The 24,596-nt window shown below is 40.6% G+C and overlaps 2 protein-coding genes and 1 pseudogene across 2 annotated transcripts; 2 read left to right on the top strand and 1 right to left on the bottom strand.

The window, feature by feature from the left end:
- The first annotated feature begins 172 nt into the window (after nucleotides 1-172).
- Nucleotides 173-6,144, top strand: LOC127770873 (uncharacterized). The gene is made up of 4 exons (XM_052296648.1): nucleotides 173-235; nucleotides 4,469-4,563; nucleotides 5,367-5,485; nucleotides 5,873-6,144. Exons 1-4 carry the CDS (start codon nucleotides 173-175, stop codon nucleotides 6,142-6,144), a joined length of 549 nt encoding a protein of 182 aa, XP_052152608.1.
- A 4,423-nt stretch (nucleotides 6,145-10,567) lies between these two features.
- LOC127769345 (F-box/FBD/LRR-repeat protein At5g53840-like) lies at nucleotides 10,568-14,439 on the bottom strand. The gene is made up of 6 exons (XM_052294896.1): nucleotides 14,410-14,439; nucleotides 13,309-14,196; nucleotides 13,072-13,224; nucleotides 12,741-12,795; nucleotides 10,872-11,059; nucleotides 10,568-10,648 (listed from the first exon to the last, which is right to left on the bottom strand). The coding sequence occupies exons 1-6, from the start codon at nucleotides 14,437-14,439 to the stop codon at nucleotides 10,568-10,570; spliced, it is 1,395 nt and encodes a 464-aa protein (XP_052150856.1).
- A 5,352-nt stretch (nucleotides 14,440-19,791) lies between these two features.
- LOC127769497 (putative F-box protein At5g38390) lies at nucleotides 19,792-21,603 on the top strand (annotated as a pseudogene).
- The last annotated feature ends 2,993 nt before the right edge of the window (nucleotides 21,604-24,596 follow it).

Raw genomic sequence — 24,596 nt, 5'->3', positions numbered from 1 at the left:
CTCTCCTCTCTATCCCCTCTCACCTCTATCTCTCTCGCCCGTTGCTCGCTCGCCGCTAAGAACGAGCGGCACACGCGCCGGCTATGGCTGGCATGTCGAGCTCACCATATGCCTCGTCCTCCTGTGGTCGGGGGAGCGGCGGATGACGCCGGACTTACACAAGAAGGTAGCCATGGAGGGGGTGGGGGAGAGGGGTGACGCGGCGGGGTGGCTGCAGAGGCCAGTGACCACGGAGGTGAGGGCGGCGTGGTTAGCGGCAAGGCTGAGGTATCTCGGGGTCACGGGTGAGCGCCGTCGGCACGCGCCGCCTCCCTCTTTCTCTCTCTCTCTCTCTCTCTCTCTCCCGACTCCTCTTTCCTGTATCCGTGCAAAGACGAGGACTCGGAGCAACAAGCAGAAGAGGAGATGAGTGGTTCATTGTCGACGTCACTAGTCGGTGCCGCTGATGCTCCCTTCCCTGGAGACGGCAGTGAGGCCTCCCTCTTCCCCCCCTCTCTCTCTCTCTCTTCTCAGCTCAGGCAGGCGGCGGTCGACGAGTCCTCCACGGGGAAGGCGAGGCGGCGCGGTGAAGAGGGTGAGGCGGGCGGCGCTGAGGACATTGGAGGCGGCAGGCTACGGTAACAAGTTTGTCGCCCATCCCCGTCGTCCCCGCGCCCGGTTGCTCCTCCGCCACCCGCTCCATCGCTGTCACCGCCGCCTCCGCTCCAATCTCCTCTCCTTCCCGACGCCCTCGCTGACGGTGCTACCCCTCTGGCCCCGTCGCGACGCGCCCTCCCCAATCTCACTGCGCACCAAAGGGAAGAAAGATAGACGATAGATTTTAGCAGCACTCCGACTGTCGCCGTGTCCTCCGTGTGCTTGCCACACAACCCTCACCTCCGCTTCCATGCCGCTACCGGCACGCGCCGCCATCACCTCTGCCTCCATGCCGCCGCCGATCGCACGCGCCCTACTGTGTCACCCCGTCTCCCCCCGCCGCCGCGCGCTTCAGAAGAGGAGGGAGAAGAGTGCCGGTAGCATCACGCCCTCTCCCCGGCCGTCGCACGCTTCAAAAGGGGATGGAGAAGAAAGAGGTGGGTGGGAATTCTGACAAGTGGGTCCTAGCGATTTTTTTTTTAAAAAAGGGATGACTGGACTGCCACATGTGCTATTTGAACCCTAAACTGCTTGCAACAGTACTAGGGGGTGTTGTCTGGTATTAAAAATTCAAGGTGAGCGATGTCTGGTTTTTGAGTTCAAGGGGCTATTTTGGTCGACCACGATAGTTTAGGGGGTAATTCGTATTTTTTTCCTTTTATAAGAAGATAATGGAGTAACATTTCGACCTTTGCTAACGAGCTACAACCAATTATTATAAAGTCCACAGATAAACAAACTTAGCACACACTAAAAAGAAAACACAAACGCAAGATAAAAAGACCCTGAATTGCTGAATTCTATTCGAGAATCCCGATTTGCATAATCGTCGACTCAAATTTACGACATTCATCGTTTATTAGCTTGATATCATCATCATGCCTTTGTAGTTGGGCCCAACCACACAAGATAAAAGAACCCTGAATTTCTGAATTCTATTCGAGAATCTCCATCCAAAGTTGGCAAAAAGGTGCATAATTATCAACTCGGGTTTACGACATGCATCATTTATTAGCTTGATATCATTATCATACCTTTGTAGTTGAGCCCATCCCCGTTGCCTTGAAAAGTACTTGCAAATAATATTTTGTTGGTGTTTTATCATAAACTGTATCATTTTTACTAAGCCAAATAGTCTAACATACGGTGAAAGACCATACAAGAATAAGTTTCTTAATTTTTTTATTAACACCCACCAGCCAATTCCCAAACATATGAGAAATACTATGTGGTGGGTATAATTCAAATGAGAATTGAATTGATCTCCAAAGAAATCTAGAAAAATGACAATATAGGAAAAGATGGAAAAATGTTCCCTTTTTCATAAAAAACTAGCACATCATGTCGCGCGTTCGCCGGACTCTAAAATCCTGTAACATGGTACCTTAGAGTGGCAAGCCATCTCTCTTGGGCTTCTTGTTGCTCGTAAAAGAATATGGGTGGGATGAGTGATATTATGCTGATATAATAAATGACTTCCTATTTATTGTAAACTTTACATCTCATCCTATAGTTGTTTTCATCGTTACATGACCCCCTCTATCATCCCCTTATTCGACTTTGGTGTTCACCCTTTATGTAGCCTACGTACATATATTTTGTCTGTTTATAAGGAATAATTTTGTTTTGTTTTAAATCAGTGTGAAAATCATTAAATCTATATTTGGGAGATAATGACCTCTCATTGGAAGGAATATGTATGTCCCAGTAGCATTTTTCTTATCAAACATATTAACAATTAACTTATAGAAACTAAATTTATCATACGAGTATACATTTTGAATATGCTCTTAATAGTTCAATCCCTACCTTCAATCCCTACCAATTAGTCTTACCTAAAAGATGAAGGGCTCATTTGAAAAAATAATTTGCTATAGGTGCAGATCGTAAAAATATATATGTAATCTTTTATCTTCCTTTACTTATTTCCTGGCTCTCTTTCATTTTTCCTTTTTTTTCCTCTTCTAGTAGCTTCCGAAAACCTATTTGAATTTTTTTTTATCATCCATCTAATCCAACGGTCATGATTCATTCACCCTCTTTTGTTTTTCATGAATCCAATGGCTAATATTTATTGGATGATGTGGCTCATTTATGTTTCAGTTTAGCTTTCACCTTTCATAAGGTTCTTTCATAAAAAAACAACATCTCAAACTACCATTTGAATTTCTCTTAGCCAAATTATCTTTTGTCAACACAATTCCTTTAAGGAGATACACATAAAAATCTTAATCTTAAGGGGCATCTTAAGCTTCCAAATGATCTATTTCTTTCTATATACCCATTATTAATCAAGGCTAAATACAATGATCTTACAGAATAATGACCAATTTTATGAAAATTCCATCTAAATATATCATCCCTCTCTGTTAAATTAATATGCACAACTGAACCACACAAATTATGCCAATTGACCAAATTCTGACCAACTAAAGCTCTCCTGAAAGAAACATTAAGCGGAATAGAACCCACAACACTTGCAATTGAAGAACTTTTCTTTCTAACTATAGAATACAATGATGGATATCCGTCATTTATTGAAAAATTTCCTAACCACTTATTCTCCCAGAATCTTACATGCTCACCATTATTAATTATCTAGGAACCCATATTTAGAAGTAACTATTTACCTTCATCAGGCCAGATAAAAATGGGAATCCCCTTGTTTTCTCTCTACATGGGTTATTGATTTACTATTAAGATTTTTCCTCTCCAATAAGTCTTGCCACACATCTTGTTCATTTATTAATTTAAGCAATCATTTGAGCACTGGCATTTTGGTAAAGTGGCAAATAGTAAATTCTCCCATAGTACATATAGTTCTTAAAATTTTAGTATATTTGTATATTTCGCGTGACATATTATACAGGAAAATGCAACAAAATTTAAGTGTTTTTATGTGATTACTATAGCTAACGTGGGAAACGTGCATTGTGCCGTGCACAATTACCGGTAAGGATAGACCACAGCATCCTTAATTAATGTGAAAATTATATTGGTTGATGGCTAAGTGAGGGTAGTGGAGTAATAAAATTTCTCAATTTGCATATTGGGGGTAGGTAAGAGCAGGTGCAATAGCAGACTATAAACTAGCCATAAACACATTTCGAGGAGATAAGAGATAAGAGAGAAGAGCAATGTGCTACAGATTTGTATCCAACTGAAGCACGGACTCTAACATGCATGTGTGTATGACACATAGTTTGATTGTGTAGTACTCCCTCCTTCCAAAAGTCTAGTCCTGCTTCTTTTTCACCAAGACCAATGTGTAATTAACTCATTAATCCAAAACCAATAAACAAGCAACCAATAAGTACTAAAATAATTTTTCGGTTCCGATAAAAAAAATAATATAGCACATAGTGACTACAAATATGACTTAGATTTTTGGAAGGAGGGAGTATATGTTTATATGAAACGATTATATGAAAATTAACTATAAATGATTTAGAACAAATAATTGACTGTACTATTATAAACTTGCTCTAATAGTAAGAAGGTGTAGGAGTTGTTTATTTTGAGACCGAAGAAGTATCATCTTGAAGTGTCAAAAAGCGTGAACACACTTCACCGGGTTACGTGTGGGTCCCGTTTGTGGGTGTGGTGCCTTACCCATATTGTTCCAACTAATGGCGGGTGGGTCCCACTCGTCGGTGGAACAAATGGGCGCGGGCTAGGAAACAATGACGTGTCAAGACAATCCTACCGCTACAGCTAAGAGAAACGGAGCCAGAAGAATTGGCTGGATCTCCCTAGAAAGGAAAAAAAAAGGAAAAATAAGGAAAAATATAAATACTGCTTTCTTTTTCCGTATACTAGTATTTGGATCCAGCCTAGCCTCAATTTGGAACTTTGGAAGTATATAATACTACCTGCGGCTCCTTCTCCAGAGGCGCCCTCACCTGCTGCGCCAGCAGCACGCCCTTCGTATGTTATATTTTTGCCATTTCTTCGTCTATTCGGATCTGATCCCCTGGTGATTCTTCTTGTTAGGTCGTTTTGACGTTCACTTGTTAATTCGTTGTGCTGCTATTGATCAAGTGATTACCTATGCGGATCTGATCCCCTGCTACGATTGGTGTATCTTGTTGTTAGGTGGATTTGGCGTATACTTGTTAATTCGTTGTGCAGCTATTGATCATGTGATTGTCTATTCGGATCTGATCCCCTGCCACACAATTGGGGGAATCTTGTATTGTTAGGTGGATGTGACGTATAGTTGATTCGTTGTGCTGTTTCTCCTTTTTTTTTTTCAAGAGATTGATATGATCTTGCCCTGTTCTCAAGCCATAGCTATTTGAATCCCCTATTGAACCTAGTTGATTGTTCTGCTTATTGATGCTTAGATTTTTCCAATGTGTAGTTGGTTCTGAGCAATTCTTGGTTGACCTTATGTTAGCTTCCCCTGTTTCTTGTTTGTTGAGTGGATTGAACGGAGGGAGTGTTTCTGTTGTTGCATGTGATGAGTGCATTATCATGTAACCTGTTGGTGCATAGAACATATTTAAGGAGTGATGAAATGTTGGCCTAATTTCCCTTACCGGATGATTTGTGTTCCTTTGCTGACTGTAGTGACGTGTTTTGTTAAATCCATCATCTTGTTTGTTTTGTTCACTTTTGTAGCCTCATAGGTGTCTGGTAGTTTTCATTAATGTTTAATCAGCTCTATATATTTGAACAATGTGGTTTCATTAAAGTTGTAATCAGCTCTAGATTTTTGAACAATGCAGATACTCGTCTGTGCTAAGGTTGGTCTCCAACAATTCTGATGAGGACTTTGACCGTGAAGTTTATAGGCTTGCGCACTTACGGCCACTTGTTTCTAAAGCTGCATCGCAGCGTTCTCAAGGTACCTTCTGAGGCCAGCCTGTTTAATTTTATGTTGGCTTAGTAAGACATTTCTTATTAACACCTTGTTTAATTTTTTATTTCTTATTTACTTGGACACCTTATAATTAATGGGTTGTAACGTTGTGAGTGTTTAATACCACGGTTGCTTGCTGTTGTAGCTCTATTCCTATGATAAATTACATTTGGGAGGTGTAATAGTATTTTGTTGTCTAATTGGTTTTGATTGTGTGGTTTTATGTTGACTTCTTGTGATTAATTGAAGGAGCCTGTCTGCCTGTAAACAGAAAAACACTGTAGATTATGGCTATCTAATGTGGTCACTGTTTTTATTACACATATTATTATCGGTTGCATGAAAATTAACCACATTTTACCGCTTTTGCAGCAATGGTAGATGATTTTACCAATTTTAGCTCCGTTGATGAGTTTGAGTACAGTTCTGGAGTGCTGGTTGATAGTGTTTCTGATGCGTCGTGTGATGACTTTTCTGATGAGGATTTTCAATATGAAGAAGTTGATGCAAGGTATTATAGGGTCAGTAAGAGAACTCTCAAGGCGGGAGGCCTGGTAGGACTGGAAGGTGGAAAACTTGGTACAGCCTACTACATGTCTGTTAAAGTGTCTAGCGATTATATCATGCTGAATCTTCTATTTTGATGTTCTATGATTGTTGCTTTCCCTGTATGTCACATTTTAGCTCTAATTAGCTCTGGTTTTCAAAAAAACTGTGCCGTTAATCTTCACATTTGTCACTGTTTTCTTAGTTCTGTTCAAGGTTTTTCTTGTTCTGTTTTTCCTACTGTGTTATATTTGTCCTACATTATCCTGAAAGTGACGAACTTGCTGGTCCATAATTATGTACAGTGGTGGTCCCTGGTATTATGTGTTTTCTATGTACAGTGAAGGGTCTTGAAGTAAATGACAAAACAAAGTAATTGGGCTTAATCTACCTTTTTCGATCCATTCTAGTCCATACAAAACTTTAGAAGCAAGAATATAGCAAAATAGAGAAATTTTAATGTCTTCCTTAAATATTCATGTCTGATTAACTGTTTTTGCAGGGCCTGAAATAGAAAGTGAGGTCATTTGCGGTAAGGAGAAGTCCATAGCAAGAACAGCACTTGCCACATTGGACTAGAAACCTACCTTTTCTAGCCATCGAAATCACCTTTTCTGCTATAGTGCTATTGCCGATTGGAGTTGTTTTCGATATAAAGCTCCACAGATACATAGCTTCACAGCCATCGAAGATAGTTCGTACTTAGAATCTACACTCTTTCATTGTACATTTTAACCTCGACCATCGTTAACTTCATATTTGTTTGTATCATTGCAACGTATGCTCCGTCGATCTGCATCAGATTCTCTACTTTCTTTGACCAACATCACATTTTCATTTCACCAACAAAATAATCAATTCAGTAGAGCTTAACAACCTACATGATGAGATAATGCAGTTTATTTTACGTCCCTCGATTTTACCCAGAGTCTGACTTTTGAACTTGAACCGAAATGCCACATTCAAGTCCATCTCTTTAAACCGGTGCAACCTAGATTGATTTAGATGTTGCTAACAACACGTCTAAGGTTGTGTTTAGATCCAAACTTCAGTCCTTTTCTATCACATCAACTTGTCATACACACATAACTTTTCAGTCACATTATCTTCAATTTCAACCAAAATCCAAACTTTGCACTGAACTAAACACAGCCTAAGTGTTTTGTTTGACCGAGTTTTTATACCACATGGCATTAATGTAGCACTTGAAAAAAATGTATCTGTGGGAACCATGTGTTAATAAGTACTATCTCCATCCTAGCCGTGGTTACACGCGTCGTCCGTCTTATTTAAAAATTTATATATAAAAAATTAATCATATAAAATACTAATCATGTTTTATTATCTAATAATAATAATAAACAAAATACTAATTATAAAAAAAATTTAAATTAGACAAACGGTGTAAAATTGTACTAATTTTGAAACGGAGTATCATTTTTCCTCGGCGCAGCGTTCCCTTGCCAAACCAGCACATTATCCTCTTCTTTATTTCAAGTTTGAGGCAGTCTTCCGACTGTCTTCTTCTTCCTTCCACGAAACAAGTAACAACATCTCCGGTGTGATCTGATCTGTTCATTTGATTTGATCGTATACACGCACTTGCATATCTTGTCTCCTTGTGTGGGGGCGAGTGGCTTTAGGAAGGACGCTGTCCGGCTTGACACGTCGGCGATTTTCCTAGCTGGCTAAAGGAGGTAAAGGTAAAAGCACCTTTGAGAGAATGTTCCTCGTTCGTGTCAAACAGTCAGGTACGCACCTCACCACATGCACGAAAGTTGTTAACACCACAACTAGCAAGAGCGACAAATGCAACCAAAATATATGGGGGTGTGCCTGATTTTGTGTCTAGGCGGTGTTCTTCCCTCACCTTTCCCAACTATCTCTATCGTTTTTCACACACATATTTACCAAACTACTAAGGGCCGCTTTGAATCGCAAAAATGGAAAAACGCAGGAATAGGAAAAACACAGGATTCTGATAGGAATGCAGATGTAAAACAGAGGAAAATACAGGAAAAACATAAGAATGACCGTTTGATTGGACCACAGGAAAAATGTAGGAATCTGATGAGAGAGATAGACTCAAATAAATTTTTCCAAGAGGTTGGACCTCTTGCTAACTTTCCTCCAAAATCTCTATAGGATTACGCATTCCATAGGAATTTTAAAAGATAGTATAGGATTCAATCCTAATCCTTTGTTTCAAAGGCTTTCATAGGAATTTTTTCCATAGAATTGAAGTCCTTCAAATTTCCTACATTTTTCCTACAAATTAAAGGGGCCCTAAACGATACGTATTTTACAAAAAGTTATATCGGAAAGTTGATTAAAATATCATATTAATCCATTTCGTCCGGGCCGTCAGTAAAGCCTCCCTCTTCCTAGTCCATTTCGTCCTTCGCATATTCTGAAACCGAACAGAATATATGCACATTTTCACATGCTCTGCTTGCACATTTTGACCGACCAAAAAGTTTGCATTGTTGTTTTGAATTATCAACATTGATAACTGATATGTGTATACTGCACTATTATTGTTGTTCAAAGTGAGATCACAACTAGTAAACGGTACGTATTTTATAAAAAGTTATATTGGAAAGTTGATTAAAATATTATATTAATCCATTTTGTCCGGGCCGTCGATAAAGCCTCCCTCTTCCTAGTCCATTTCCTCCTTCGCATATTCTGAAACCGAACAGAATATATGCACATTTTCATATGATCTGCTTGCACATTTTGACCCACCAAAAAGTTTGCATTGTTGTTTTGAATTATCAACATTGATAACTGATATGTGTATACTGCACTATTATTGTTGTTCTTAGTGAGACCACAGTAATCTTCCTTCCAAGAAAGACCTCTGAGTGTATTCATAATTCATCCTCAAAATATATTGAGAGTTTGGTGTAATCTGAAACAAATTCAGGTCATCACCAGAAATACACAAATACATAACCAATGCATGGAGAGTACCTCCAAATATTCATGAGTTCTACAAAATGTGCAACTAATATATCTATCTCCTAATGGAAAGTGTCTTTAATCGATGGCATAAACGTAGATAATAGTTGCTTGGAGTTCAAATTATTTATTCAAAAGGAATATGATGTTGCGAATATCATCAACTTTTCTAAGCTCTTTTCAGAGTTAAGTTCAGAATCATTTATTTTAACTCTCATTAGTTTGCTTTTGAATTTTTCATCAGATTTACAGGAACAAAATCTTTCCACCTTCATTTTGTTTTTAACCATGTTTTCTGCATGCCTATTGGCTATTTTCATCCGATAGACCGATACTGGTTTTAATGGGTAGCCCCTGTTCTTCTGAAATTACAAATTGAAAAATTTCAGCCAATAGTGTGCAAAGCTGATACAACTCAATGGAACTGCAGCATTGCAATAGCACCTGCTGTTTGTTAATTTTGTTAATCCTACAACAATCGTGGGGCTTTGAATGGTTATACTACTTTCTAAGAGCAGGTACAATAACAGACTATAAGTCAGCTGCAAACATATTTTAAGTAGATAAATGAGAAGAGAGAAGGGCAGCGGGCTACAGATTTGTAGCCAGCTGCAGCACGGACTCCAAGACACAGTGTGTGCATGACAGGTGGGATCATATATTAATAGTGTAGTATGTAACTATTGTATGAATGAGCTATTAGATTGGCTATAGATGAATTGGAGCTAGTAGTTGGCTATACTATTGAACTTGCTCTAAGCCTGTTTTTTTACTGTTTGGAATATAATGTTGGCCTCATGATCAATGAAACCTACATATGTGCAGAGCTTCTATTGGCGGCGCCGCCAGCTCCCATTGGCGACAGTGGCAGCCATCGGCCGGTGGGCTCCTATCGGATGTAGTTTCCGTTGGTTGTGGCATAGAAATCCTATTGGCCCCAAGCTCCAGGGGGGGGTGGGGGGCTGCTGTTGGCTACCATCGATATGCGGGTTCCAATCATCGTCTCCCATCCTAGGTGCCAGCTAACAACTCCATCGGCGCCCAAGTTCCCCTCGACCTCCCGTCCACAGCGTGGGAGCAAGTATTTCTCTGAATCTAATTTGCACTGCAAACGCAGGCACCATTCAATGCTTGTAAATTGATTTGCACAGTGTTCCTACACTGATTTTCCTCCCCTATTTGTGGTATGGTTCAGCCGTGATGTTAGCCATCTGTATGCTTGCTAAAATGCCTGCAACTCTGTAACAGTGGAAGATTCAGGCTCCCCCTTCCCCACACCAACCCACCCCGTCGTGGTGTTTGCAGCCCCAGCCTGCTGGTTAGTTCGTTACTTTATAAGATTTCTCTAATTACATTCTGCCAATGTGTGATTCTCCTTAAAAAAATGTCACACAGATGCTCATTCAGTCCCTGCACACAAAAAAATCAGACAAATGTTCGTGGGATATGTAATGTAGGGATCATAGTATAATTGTTGATGGTCTTTAGATTGTTTTTTTTTCTGCCAATGATATTCATTACTTCACCTCAAATTTATTTAATATGACCTAAATCAAATTAAAGCTCAACAGATGTTGGTATTAGATCAGTTTTCGGTGATATTTGCATGGCAATCTTTGGTGATGTTTGCATGACATACTGCAATTGCACTTGAGTTGAGGCAAAGTTAAATTGAAGTTTGATGATGCTATTGAACGTCTACACACACTTATGTGTTTGCATCTACTTCATTCCTACATATGTGGTGTTACTGAAATAGATTGAAATCTTTACGTGGTGATTTATTAAGTTTTATCTGATCATCAGTTTTACTATTTTGATTACTACTTTCAATCTTTTCTCTTGGCACATGAGTGCTTACATTAAAAATAGGAACAAAGTAACTGCATATATTTTCAAATGGTTGGAGTTCTATATTTTTACGAGTGTCAATGATATTCGTGATAAATATTGGCTTGCAAACGTCATCAACTGTGCATACGACCTTTCTGCTATCTTTCCTCCAATTTTTATGCATTATATTCTTGCGCATGGAAGCTATAAACGTCCCTGCAAAAATAGATATGATTTACTCTATTTTTTGTCGTCATGTGCCTATGGTCAGGTCAGGAGTACCGAGATTTTTCCTTGATTTTATTACAGCATAGCTATGCACTCTCCTAGAATGCTCAGGGGATGTGTGGGCTTGGGGGGCGGGGGGGTTCTTCATGTGAATGGTCCTTCACATACTTCAGAAAAATGGCTACGATCTTGTGTTGAAAAACTTGACTGAAATCTTATTAGTATTTTGCAAGTTTGTAGTCATTTGCCAATTGCATCAATTCAACAAGATGAGTGGTATGATACTACCATCTGAAATTAAAAGCTGAATTTGCTGCTACTTTCAGATGCAAGAGCAACATTCGAGGTGTTTCATTCAAGGAACAGAAGCAGCAGAGGTGACACCGTTGATGGAGTCATGCATGCCATAAGTTGTTATTATGCGGGTCATAGATTATGGCGGTACTTCAAATAAGTTGTTATTTGCATAATCAGGGTGAACAATCTAGTGGCAATCTTGATTAACACATTTGGTTATCTGGCATGGGTGTATAATGACAGACTGCTCCAAAGAATACGAGTACTTGTTTGGCTGCCATTTTAAGTGTACATATCCGCCTATAATTTTGGTGTTTGCCATACAATCTGATTATATTCTAATTGCATACTTTCTATAATTCGCTCCCCAAAGACAGTCTATTATTAATCTTTAGATCGATTGTATATGCTTTGCAATTTAGATTGTCCAATTCATAGTGTTATAGTTGATTGACAACATTTGAAGGTTTTTGGAGTAACTATTATTGTATTCACAAATATATTTACAGAACAATAATGCTCAAGTTTATTGTGTTTCACGTTATTTAAGACTTGCTGCAACGCACGAGCACCAGACTAGTTAAGAAAGAATATAAGAAACTTGAATAGTACAAGGAGTGGCACAACGGGCATCCACAATATGCTAAAAAAAGATAACAAGAGGATTACTACTGGGTAGTGACTACCTGGTTCAGCGTTGTGGTTGTGGACGTAGGTAGTAAAATGGGTAGTAGCAAGATCTTTCCGGTTCAACGTTGTGGACGTAGGTAGTAAAATGGGTAGTAGTAAGATCTTTCCGCCGTGGGTTTGTAATACCCATTAAGCTAACAAGAAAACAACACACTTATCTGAATGAAACTGTATTAATCAATTACATGGCCTTACATGGCCAAAACAAAATTTAATCGGCAAAGATCTCCCCTTTTCACTGTCATATCTCCCCTCACAAATCTGTTTCACTTTCATAACCTTTTCCTCAACTGGTGTATGGATATCTCGTCGAGGGACAAAATATTCTATCTATCTCCTAGACGCCGTAGTGCAAGAAACACTTTCAAAGAATAATACTATTAATCAATTACATGGCCACCGAAACGAAATTTAATCGGCAAAGATCTCCCCTCACAAATCTGTTTCACCGTCGTAACCTTTTCCTCACCGGTGTATGGATATCTCGTCGAGGGGCGAAATTGAAAGCCTTTGCAAGAAACACTTTCAAAGAGTAATACTGTTTCTAAATTAATTGCTATTTCAGTTACCCGTCTTATGTACGTCATAAACTTCTCGTCAACTTGAAAGCCCACAATTCTGAGAACATTCAAATTATGATGCTTAAAATCACGAGATGATTCCCACTTCAATAATTTATCACCTTCCTTTTGGTATAGTTCCTCATCCTCACTCGTTTTGCATTCATGGTCCCACATCTGCGTATAGGAGAAACCAAGTTAACAAAAAAATAGACAATATTTTAAGAAATCAAATAAACTATATTTGCTGCCAATGTATGTCAACAAGAGTATTGAAGAACAATTGAGGTTGCAGTTTAGTTTCAAAAAAAAAAAATTGAGGTTGCAGTTGTTATGAATCAATATCTTTTGAATGGTGACATATTTATGTCATTCTGATATAAGGAAAACACGTTATAGTTTATGCCATTATATTATTTACATAGCTACCGATGTATTCCTAAGAACACATACCTTTATGTGCATGGTTTCCAATAGAGGCGCAGCTTCTAAAAGAAAAAATATCCAAGTAAGGTTGCACTCTTCATGAATGCAAGTAAGACTAGCAATCTGCAGATTCCGCAACACAGGAGCCAATAGTTTCGGATGTTCCGGTTGAATCCAAATCTGCAACATACAGCTAATGATCAAACCATGATATTCTAACCTAAAACAATTTCCTTTTTAACAAAAAAAAAGTTTCAAACTCACCCTTCCACATTCAAAATCCAGATGCAGTGCGCCTATAGCCGCATTACCAAGAAACTCACTTAGCTTGATATTCTTGTCCCGAGTTGTGCCTTTATAAGTTAGCTTTAGGGTCGAAAGTTGTGGAACATAACCAAATGATAGCGGATAAATTTCCTCCAAACCCATCCACGTGTCAACAATCAATGTTCTTAGTTTCGGAAGAGATTTAAGATCGACACTTTCAAATGTGCACACCACAAGCTCCATTTTAATAAGCGTCGGGTGTTCCATTTGCAATACTGATGGCTGAAAGTCACAGCTTATTAGTTGGAGGTATTCTAGCTTCTTGCATGTGCTAAGCACATCAGTGAAGTCTGAGTTACCTAGCCTCACACAGGTTAAGATTAGTTGCTTGAGGCAACCAAATGCACGGGGGCAAGCATAAGAGAATGACATGAAACGTTTTCCACATATGATCTTGTAATCTTCCATCCGTTGTATTCCATGTTTTTCTGGCAAAATCATAAACTTCGTACTGACGATTTCTCTATTTGCCATGGCATCATTGATGGAGTGGGCGATGCTGATAGATTCCTCCCTCAAATAGAATCCCACGCTCAAAAAATTAATTTTGCGCTGACTTTTATGTGCTAGAATACTTTGGGTTGCTTCGATGACAGAGATGTTGCTTCTTATTCTCAAATCGTCTTTGGCTAGCATGGAACCATCCTTAGGCTTAAATGATCCAACATGGAGAATGATCTTAGACAGGACGCCAGGGAGATGCCTCCACCGTCTTGAGAGGACACTAGTCCTCACAGCATCATGTGTTTTGAGTCTATCCAATATATGAATCAAAATGTCGTCGGGAAGTGCACTGAGCCTGTCTTCTTGATTAGCTTTGTCACCCTGCATTAGTATCATACATAATAAGTATTTCTGCACTTTTGTAGGCACTCATAAGTGACATTAATATCTCATAAGGAATAAACATTCCTTCTTTTCTCGAGGAATATGTAAACCAAACCTTAATACTCATAAATAATAAAAAAAAGGTAAAAAAACACACACATAAATAGGAACACATGGAAGACGAGGAAATGCTGCTCTTAGTGTAGTTACCTCTGCCACGCTGGTGCCGTTTGATGCCATGAGGAGGAAAAACAAGAATTCAGTACAACGGATGTTGTGGAAATTGTACCACTAGTGCTGCCGCGCCTCGTATCTGTTCGTCCGGCGGCAGCGGGCGCTCATGGTATTTATCGGCGCAGCCGAAGTGCGCGTACTGCTCGGTTTTGGCCGAGGAGTCCGATTCGGTTTTTACACGGTGTACTACGTAGGTACGGGAAATGGAATTCGATCCGGACTGGACGCGTGGCGGATGCGTTGCATAGTCGGCCACGGGCACGCACGGGAAGGCGGGAAGCGGCCCAGCTCTCCGATGCCAACCCAGCCGGCCAGCCCACGCCCGACGACATCCTGCGCACTCGTCTGTTCCGTTCCGGATTCCCATCTTTCCAACCCATCTCTATCATTTTTCGCGTGCGCGTTTTTCAAACTACTAAACGAGTTTTTTTAAAAAAATTTCTATATAAAAATTACTTTAAAAATCATATTAATTATTTTTTTAAAAAAATAGCTAAGACTTAATTAATCATGTGTTAAAAGACTGCTCCGTTTTATGTGCAAAGGGATAGTTTTTCATCCTGCACTGCCGAACAAAAGATAACCTATGGCCCTCGCGCGCGTAAATTTTCAATTGATTATCTGGGCCGCACCTGAGAGCAGTAGTGTCGTGCAGGCTTTACGCTTCAGCCCATGTAGCGGCCTACGCGTAACGCGTGCATGCATCGCTGTTCGATTCGTTGAAGTTGACTCAACATACACCTTCGATTGGCTGGTCGAGCTCTCGCTCTTCTTCCAGGATTTTGACTGGGAAACATGTACTGCAAACTCTATGCATATCTTTTTTTTTTAATTACACACTACAACACACACACTCACAACACACACGCACTCACCCCTATGAGCATCTTCGAAGACCGGACCGGTAAATCCTGGAGAGATTGACGAAGTCATCATAGGTATCTTGCCTGACGAAGTCACCACTAGGGGTGAAAACGGAGCGGATATTATCCGCTCCGAATCCGTCCGATGTGAGGATATGGTAAGGGTTTTTAGATATCCGGCCGGATACGGATGCGGATTTTATCATGCAAATGTGGTATCAACGATATCCGACGGATGCGGATTATCCGATATTTTGATTGGATTATCCGATGCACTATTTAGCGGATAATCCGCAACTTTCAGTCTTTCAACCCATATATTGTAACCCATCTAGCACATCTATTGTGACCTAATCCACTCCTCCCGAAATCTCTCTCTCTCTCTGCCGAATGCCGTGCGCCATCTATCTCTCTCTCGAGTCGCCTCTTCGCCTCTTTTCCCACACGCGCCACCGCAACGCCACTGCAGGCTGGTGGCACCGCCGCCGATCCTCCATTCCTCCTAGCGCGCCGGCCGCTCCTCCTCAGCTCCAGCCGGCGCCGCCGCTGGTCGTCGTCGGCTCCTCGGCGTCGCCGCCAGTGCCAGTACAATCGCCCGCGCCATCCGCACCATCCCAATTGTCGGCCCGTCGGCCCGTCGCCGGCGCCAGGCCGCCAGCGCCCAGGCGGCACCATCGCCTGCGCAATCCCCATCGCCAGCTGGTGTTCCCCTGTTCCAGTCCGACGAGGTGATGGCCAACTACGAGGCTGTGTGCCTGTGTGCAGACGTGCAGTCCTCACTGCTGTCTGTCGTATGCTGTATGCCTGTTGTGTGCTGTACTACTACTGCAGTACTGCTGTATGCTGCGTGCTCTACTGCTCTATGTGCTCTATGTTGTATGCCTGTATGCCTTGCCTCACGCTGATGAGTGATGACTTTTATTTTTACATTTTAAGCAACTCAGTGACAAGTGAACTATTGAACTGAACACTTATATTATTTTTTTATGCATCATGGATGTATCTTGGATTATATTGAGCCCAGGCTAATTGTATTGCTGCCCCCTTGTTGTATGGATTGAATACAAACTTGACATCTGACAATTTTTGTCCGTTACCGAACCGACTCCGCACCGAATCCGACGTCTGAAATAATCCGCTCCGCATCCGCATCCGCACGTCATCCGCACCCACTCCGCATCCGCATCCGCACGTCATCCGCACCCACTCCGCATCCGCATCCGCACGTCATCCGCACCCACTCCGCATCCGCTTAAAAAAAATGGTTTAGGATAGATATGGTATAGCTATTATCCGTTTGAATCCGCTCCGTTTTCACACCTAGTCACCACAGGTACCTCGCCTACCGGGCCGCAAATCTTGGAGAGATTGACGAAGTCACCACAGGCACCTCGCCTACCACTGAAAGCACAGCACCGTTAAATTCTGAAAAATCCGCTCCCATGGCCTACCATGGAAAGCACATCGCCGTTAAATCCTGAAAAATTTGCTCCCCCCATGGGGAGTCGAACCCAGGACCTCAGGTGCTACTGAGTCTCCTGTAACCACTAAGCTACAGGCCCTTTCGCAACTCTATGCATACCTTAAACCACCCGAGAACTTTGTAAGGCTAGTAATACATCAGTTCTAACGCAACGACTGTGTTCTGTAATGCAAATCACAACATATATTTTTTTTATAAAAGAGCAAATAAGGTAAACACGATACTCAGGCAAGAAAATAAACTTTGAAAAAAAAATACTACCTTCATTTTTTAATAGATGACACTGTTAATTTTTTTCTTATATGTTTGACCATTCATCTTATTCAAAAAATTTATGCAAATGTATAAGATATAAATCACACTTAAAATACTATGAGTGATAAAACAACTCATAACAAAATAAATTATAATTATGTAAATGTTTTGAATAAGACGAATGGTCAAACATGTGAGAAAAAGTCAACGGCGTCATCTATTAAAAAACGGAGGGACTATTGTATTGTTGCTAATAAGATAGTCACGAGAATAATAAAAATTGTAACCTACAAACCAAACATATTTGCCTTGAACTAATACAAACCGAACTTTACAAGCAGAAGCATTTTTTATTAAACTGTATATTAATTATGGGAGACAAATTCGACCTGGATGGAAAGCTACAATTATACAAAGTTGATCTTCCAAGGTCTCACAAGTCATTGTCTAACTCGTCTGATCATTTTAAAAAAAAAGAAAAAACTCGTCTGATCATAAGGAACAAGAACCCTATCTGGACCAACCTTCATGTCTTCGCAAAGCATGTTAGCGAGGTGCAAGAGAATTTTCCCCACTCAACATAATAAAAATTGAAATTTGTCCTTTATAGTTTGGATGACCAATATGAATCTATTAACTTATTAAAGTAATAAAAAAGGAGTCTCCACGTTTGCTCTCACGGCTCATAAATTCTCGCATTAATCGGATAAAAATAAAAAGTAGAGTCCATTTAGAAATAAAATTTAGAAATAACAAAAAATCAGAATTAAAAGTAGGGAATACAGGAAAAGGAGACTAGAGTCCATACAAATATACAATTTAGAACTAACTAAAATTCAGAATTAATAAGAAAACTACAACTAGAAGTCAAGAGTCCCTTTCCCCAAGTTGTTAGGCACGAGCAAGGGGATTATGGCACCACCGTTTTACATAAACACGGCACGGTGATAGGAGTATATGTTAATCGAAAAAAATGTCATGATGATATGTAAACGTTATACAGGCGTGGCGTGACAGTAAAGAACAACTATTGCTTTACCACAGGATCCCAGTCAAAAGTCCTTCATACTTTACCCGCTCTAAAAAAAGATGTCCTATAGTTTGTTTGTTTCTTTGTTAGAACAACAATAAAATAAAACCTAATTGGTGTGCTGATTTGGATTGATCATCAAGATCTAAACATGTGATGTTGCATTTTGTGCAGGTGAGCTAAAGGCAGTAGTGTTCATGGTGACAGAGCTGGAGCCCAGGGAGCAGAGGCCCCTGTTCAGGGGCAAGGAGAGGGAGGACAGTGACCACCTCAAGGACATGGTGCTGCTCCTTGAGGACCCTGCCCTCAAGGACATGAAGCTTCGGGCCACCTTCGTGGCCCGGGCTACCATCTAGAGCCCGTATCAATCTTTTATCCAAGTCTAGGACTAGCCCAGCTTGGTCCGGCCCATCTTATCATGCTAACTGCTAGATTGATCGCACCATCATCCTTCAATGAAACTTGCCTCACCGGGGAGGGAAGGAATTAAGTCAGTGGCTGCGACGGCAGTGTTGTGCCATATTGGCGTTGCATGCGCCTGGTCGAGGAGGCGGTGAATACACCCAGACGCGGATCTGCATTCGGTGTTTGAAGGCCCGGCATGCAGCGATGGCGCCAGCGGCGCTGCGTTCAGCGTTTGGCGGCGGTGCTGAGTTTGGCCTTCGGCGTGGTGGGCGGCGGCGCCGACGGTGGGAAAGTGCCGCGAGCCCGCGACGGTCGTGCCTCGGGCGAGAAAAGTGGAGGCAGCGCATTCATCGTTGCTAGGGATGAAGCATACGGACGTATCGAGAACGTATCCAGATTTGTTTTTGCTAGTATTTTAGTACAATATCCGTGTATAAGTCGGTTTTTAAGTTCGTTTGCTTTTGAAAATACATATTCGTATTTGAGTCAGTTTTTAAGATCGTTCACTTTTGGTAATACAGAATAAATCATATAAGAAATCTATTTAAAAAACTCGCATGCTAACTTGAGACGATTGGACTCCTAACTGTAGATAAACCATATACCCGTGACGGGCATAGTCTATTTTAATCTTATTATTGTTATATGGTTTAGTTAAGTTAAAATTCATTGTAGGAGTTCGCTTGGATATATTATATATTTTTAGAAAATCATAAGCTGCAGTTAGGAGTCTGATCTTCTTAAGTTAGCATGCGAGTTTTTTTAAACAGATTTCTTATATGATTGTCTTAAGTTAGTATTTTGGTACATCATTCGTGCATGAGTCGGTTTTTAAGTTCGTTTGCTTATGGAAATACATATATGTATTTGAGTCGGTTTTTAAGATCGTTCATTTTTGGTAATACAGATGGAATCATATAAAAAATCTGTTTAAAAAAACTCGCATGCTAACTTGAGACAACCGGACTCCTAATTACAGCTCATGATTTTCTAAAAATATATATATCCAAACGAACTCCCACAGTGAATTTCAACTTAACTAAACCATATAACAATAATAATAAAATTAAAAAAGACTTTATCCGTTGCAACACACATGCATTTTTTTAGTTATTTAAAAATTGTAAAAATCGCCAATACGTATGGGATACGTATCCGTATCCGGGATACGGATACGTCGCTTTCTAATGTATGTAGGAGGCGTTTCGGTTTATAAATCAGAACACACCGCGCCCTTCGCCCGTTCCTTGTCGCCGAACGTATATACGTGCCCGGGTTCTCCAGGGAATCATCGAATCAAGCGACGACACGACACGAACACGATGGACCTGAGCAATCTGCCCGACAATGTCTTGCTCGACATCCTCGACAAGCTGGACACGCGGGAGGCCGTGAGATGCAGCGTCCTCTCGAGGCGGTGGAGGCGCGTCCCCGGCATGCTCCCCAACATCAAGCTGGACGTCGACTCCTCCTTCGAGCACGACGACGACGGCTTCACCTCCACGCTATCCGACGCCGCGAGGAACAACTACGCGATGGTGGGCGCGGTGCAGAGCCTCCTGTCGCGCGAGAGCCGGCACGACATCCGCCGCCTGGACCTGAGCTTCTTCTCGAGGGAAGTGTCCGTCGGCATCATCCATGCCATCGACGACACGGTTCGTAGTCTTGTCGGAGAAGTCGTTCTTGGAACGCCCGCACAAGGCCAGGGTCAAGCAAGGGAGGCGCCTTCTGCACTGCTTCGACGCCTACCCGCGCGTGTTCGTCAGCCTCACCCGACTGCACCTGGAGTTTGTCACGGTGCACGGGACTCGCTTCTCCGACTTGATCGCCGCCTGTGAGCAGCTCATCAAGCTCTGCCTCGTCTACTGCGACTTCGGCAAGGAAATGACGCTGACGATCCGACACGAGCAGCTTAGCACGATAGATCTCGAGTTCTGCGCCTGTTACACCATCGAGCTGGAGTGGCTCCCGAAGCTGGCGGAGCTATCGATAGCCGTCTGGTCATGGACGTCGCATGAGTACCCGCTGGTGGTTGGCCACGCCCCACGACTTCGGCTGCTAGACCTATCTCACGCCGGTATGGTTAATTCAAAAATTCTCCGGTTGAGCAAGCTACTTGACAATACTACGAGCCTTCAAGAACTGTGGTTGAACTTTGAAACCGAAAAGGTAAGTCAATCATGGCACTGTTAATATCGGTAGCGAACCATTGAAGGAAACATCACTTGAATGTGTATTCATTGTTCGTCACTTCGTCCTTGGTTTCCTTCTATCTTATGCAGGTATGGATTCAACCGGAGACCCCAAAACATTTGGCTGCTTTTATGAGGAATTTGACGTTGGTGGATGTCCACCGCATTCATCCAAACTGTGGCATCAATTGGACGCTGTTTCTTTTGGAAGCAGCACCTCTTTTGAAGATACTTAGTATTTCGGTACTGCCTTCGTTCTTCGTTCTCACTTACTAGACAATACAACAGTAATACACTCTCTAACCATAATTCATAAACTTCTAAAATTTTTAGCATCAATAACTCTCAAACGCTTAGTTTAAAAAGGAAATAGTGATATGTGTAGATTTGGCTTGAAAGTACTATCATAATATCATATAAATTTATTAGTAGATTTTTTCTAAAACTTATCTAACAGAAAGCTTATTTATAACCATAGGTAGTGTACGGATATTCATCGTTGTCTCTTCTTTCAACTTTTTTTTTTGTTAATCACTAAAATGTGCTATATTTGTGTAGGTAACGGACCATCTCTGTGTACCCGTTGAGGAAGAGCTGATAAAGAGATTCGTGATCTGCAAGAAGAGCAATATAAACTGGGAACCATCTGATTTCAAGCACTCCAACCTAAGCAAGCTCACCATCCATGGCTTTCAACCTAATAATATATTCATGGGGTACATAAGGCGGGTCATGAAAGCCGCAATGAATTTGGAAGAAATATTACTGCATGACGACTGGTGTGAGGACTGCGAGTCTTATTATCCAGTTGCACGATATCCACAAACAAAAATAGAGAGGGATTTGGTAAAGAAAGCCATAAATGAGGGAATAACATCACCTATCAAAAGCATCCAGTTTTTTCACACATCCGAAGCTGGAACTATCAACATCATTGACTGACCGGTCGTAAATTGTTTTGTATTATGTTGCGAGTTTAGTATGGCTGCAATTGCAAGTTGTGCAATGGTTACCAAAGAAACGGCTTCAGTCAACAGTAGATTTGATACTCATGTTCCTGATATAGTAATGTATATCATTAATATATAAAATTCAGTCTTCTTTTCAACCTTTTCACTATAGTTATATTTGAAAGTTTTTCACTTAAAAAACTACCGAATGTACTCCCAAAAGAAAAGCTGTGAAGCTGTTATGCATGTATATGTATAGTGCAAAGTAACGCTGATGGCCTGAAATAGTTTGTGTGAATGCAAAATGTAAATTGACAAAACATGAGCCAGTAGCCCAGAACATACATCCTCGATGAATGGCATGGCATGGTATGCCAACCTCTCAGATTATATATGTCTTATATGATATCCTTTTGATTCAGAAAAGAATTAGATTAGGATGGAGGTATGCCAACCTCTCAGATTATATATGTCTTATATGATATCCTTTTGATTCAGAAAAGAATTAGATTAGGATGGATTCTTGTCATGGTTGATTTTATGAGTTAATTTTTGTTCCCTGAGTAAAAAACTGTTCCTTCTCCTTTTGGTCACTAACTGTTCCCTCTCGGCCTCTCCTGTCATGGTTGGTGTTATTTGTTTTGGAATTTGTATCTATGGGAGAAGCATTTGTCTTCTGTATTGAGATTTCATTTGTATCCAGCTGATTTGGTCACCTCATGAGTAGGATCAGCACCCTTTGAAGGCTCTGCGAGCTGATACAGTGTTCACCCTTTGCACTTGTCGAAAATCACGTACACCACTTTAGGGGCTTGCATTGTCCTTTGCATGCTTTTTAATCACAGGAAAACAAAACAGTTTGTTTTTCAAAGATTTAGGCTTGCTTGGAAGCCTGGGTTTAGCTTAAAACCAGTGTAAAAATATCTGCCAGTTTTTATTTTTAGTTGGAAAAGTGATAGGATGGGCTGTTTATGGAAAATAAAAAATCCCTAGCCCACAAAAAAAAAATGAACAAAAGTCAGGCTTTCTCGCACCGAGGTTTGTCGAGCTGGTATGAGCCCAGCCTCTTGCTCCGCTCTGTCTTCGTTCCTGTCTCAATCGATCTATTTGGAGTAATTTTACGGTTCTTGAGAGGTATCGAAAGGTACCAATATTTTTAGTGTACATTTTGATACCTCCTAACAAGAGATGTCAAATTTTAGACTAAAAAAATATGGTACCTTGTGATACCTTTTCAAGGACAGTAAATCCACTCATCTATCTGATGCCGCCAGCGGCCAGGGCGTGATCGACCCACACTTCCGCCGCCTTGGATGGCATGTCTGAAATGAAATTTGTATTATGAAAATTAAATCTTGAGCTCTGAAAATTCCGAGAAATTTCCAAAGAATACTTTATGCCATCAAGAATATATTTAAAAAAATATTCCTAGCCATGACTTTTAAAGAAAATTTTATTTACCATATTTAATTCACTTGATAATTCATTTAAATTGTAATATAGATTCTAGAATTGATTTGTTTAATGATTTTTAAATCCTGAAAGAAAATTGGGGAGTGACATGTTTCAGCCTCAGCTATTCTTCCACCATCATGTTCTGATTGACATTGTCAATCTATAAAGTGAATCCACATGTCCTTCCTTGAATTATCGTGAGAACTACAAATAGTTCGTCAATATGGTATGCATTGAGATGAAACACCAACGAAATTGAAAAAGTTCAAGCTGTCACACACACTGAAGCTGTAGTTTGTGTTTGGACAGCCAAAGTATCTCCTTTTGTGCCCCTTCTGCAAAGGATGTAGCCATCTGGTAGTGATATCTACAATCGTATTTTAGATTCTCAGACCATTTATATATAATGAACAACTGTGTTTGAGAGGAGGAGAAAAGAGAAGATACGTAAAAAGAGGTGAGTTATAACACATGATTAATTAATCATGTTCATTATTCTAAATTTAAGAGTGGGTTAATATGATTTTTAAAACAACTTTCCTATAGTTTTTTTAAACAAAGATAATTCAATGTTTAGTAGTTCTAGAAATATGCGCGCAGATTAAAGAAATCTTTTCTATCTATATATCATTGTACAACACAGCCAACTAGCACACTACACTTGTCGTAGGGATGCATTTGAAAATATGATAGCATCTCATGTGTATATATTGAAGGGATAAGCCATGAGAGATTTGCTCAACACTTATTATTAGGGCCTGTTTGGTACAGCTCCAACTCCTAAATATAACTCCAGGAGTTGAGTCTGGAGTGGAGTCGTGGAGCAGCTAAACCCAGCTCCACAACTCTAATACATTTTGTGAGAGAGCTACACCCAACTCCACTCCCAATTTTGGTGGAGCTGAAACTGTTTGGCTCCAATTTTGGTGGAGCTGAAACTGTTTGGCTCCAATTTTGGTGGAGCTGAAACTGTTTGGCTAAGCTCTAGCTCTAGGAGGGGTGGAGTTGGAGCTGAAGCTGTGCCAAACAGGCCCTTAGTGAGGTGCAAAGTGTGTGACGGAAATATAAACCGAAGTAGATATATACTCCCTCCGTCTCATAATATAAGGGATTTTGAGTTTTTGTTTACATTGTTTGACCGCTCGTCTTATTCAAAAAATTTTGGAATTATTATTTATTTTTTTAGTACTTACTTTAGTATCCAGAGTACTTTAAGCACAACTTTTCGGGTTTTATATTTGCACAAATTTTTTTAATAAGACGAGTGGTCAAACAGTACAATCAAAAACTCAAAATCCCTTATATTATAGGACGGAGAGAGTATATGACATGGCATTCACACAACAAAAAAAATAAAATAACATTACACTACAAAACTATGAACATCACGCACTTCGCAAAATGGAGGTTCCCTGTTTTCTGGTCTCGATGGAAAATCCCTGCTGAATGCAGGTATACTTCAGAGTTCAGACCTCGGTGTAGCTACAGCAATCAACCCAAAAGAAAAACATAAATTGTTATGGCTCAGAA

Source organism: Oryza glaberrima, chromosome 4 (genome assembly GCF_000147395.1).
Source record: "Oryza glaberrima chromosome 4, OglaRS2, whole genome shotgun sequence".
Lineage (NCBI taxonomy): Eukaryota > Viridiplantae > Streptophyta > Magnoliopsida > Poales > Poaceae > Oryza > Oryza glaberrima.
Note: the sequence above shows the minus strand (reverse complement) of the source record. Positions and strands in the feature narration are given on the sequence as shown.

Coding starts and splice junctions, on each gene's coding strand:
- LOC127769345 (XM_052294896.1), bottom strand. CDS start 14,439: ATGGCATCAAACGGCACCAGCGTGGCAGAG. Junction 14,197..14,409: donor ACGGCACCAGCGTGGCAGAG/GTAACTACACTA, acceptor ATACTAATGCAG/GGTGACAAAGCTAATCAAGA. Junction 10,649..10,871: donor ACTTTGTTCCTATTTTTAAT/GTAAGCACTCAT, acceptor GTGCAATTGCAG/TATGTCATGCAAACATCACC.
- LOC127770873 (XM_052296648.1), top strand. CDS start 173: ATGGAGGGGGTGGGGGAGAGGGGTGACGCGGCGGGGTGGCTGCAGAGG. Junction 4,564..5,366: donor GCGCCAGCAGCACGCCCTTC/GTATGTTATATT, acceptor TGAACAATGCAG/ATACTCGTCTGTGCTAAGGT. Junction 5,486..5,872: donor TGCATCGCAGCGTTCTCAAG/GTACCTTCTGAG, acceptor CCGCTTTTGCAG/CAATGGTAGATGATTTTACC.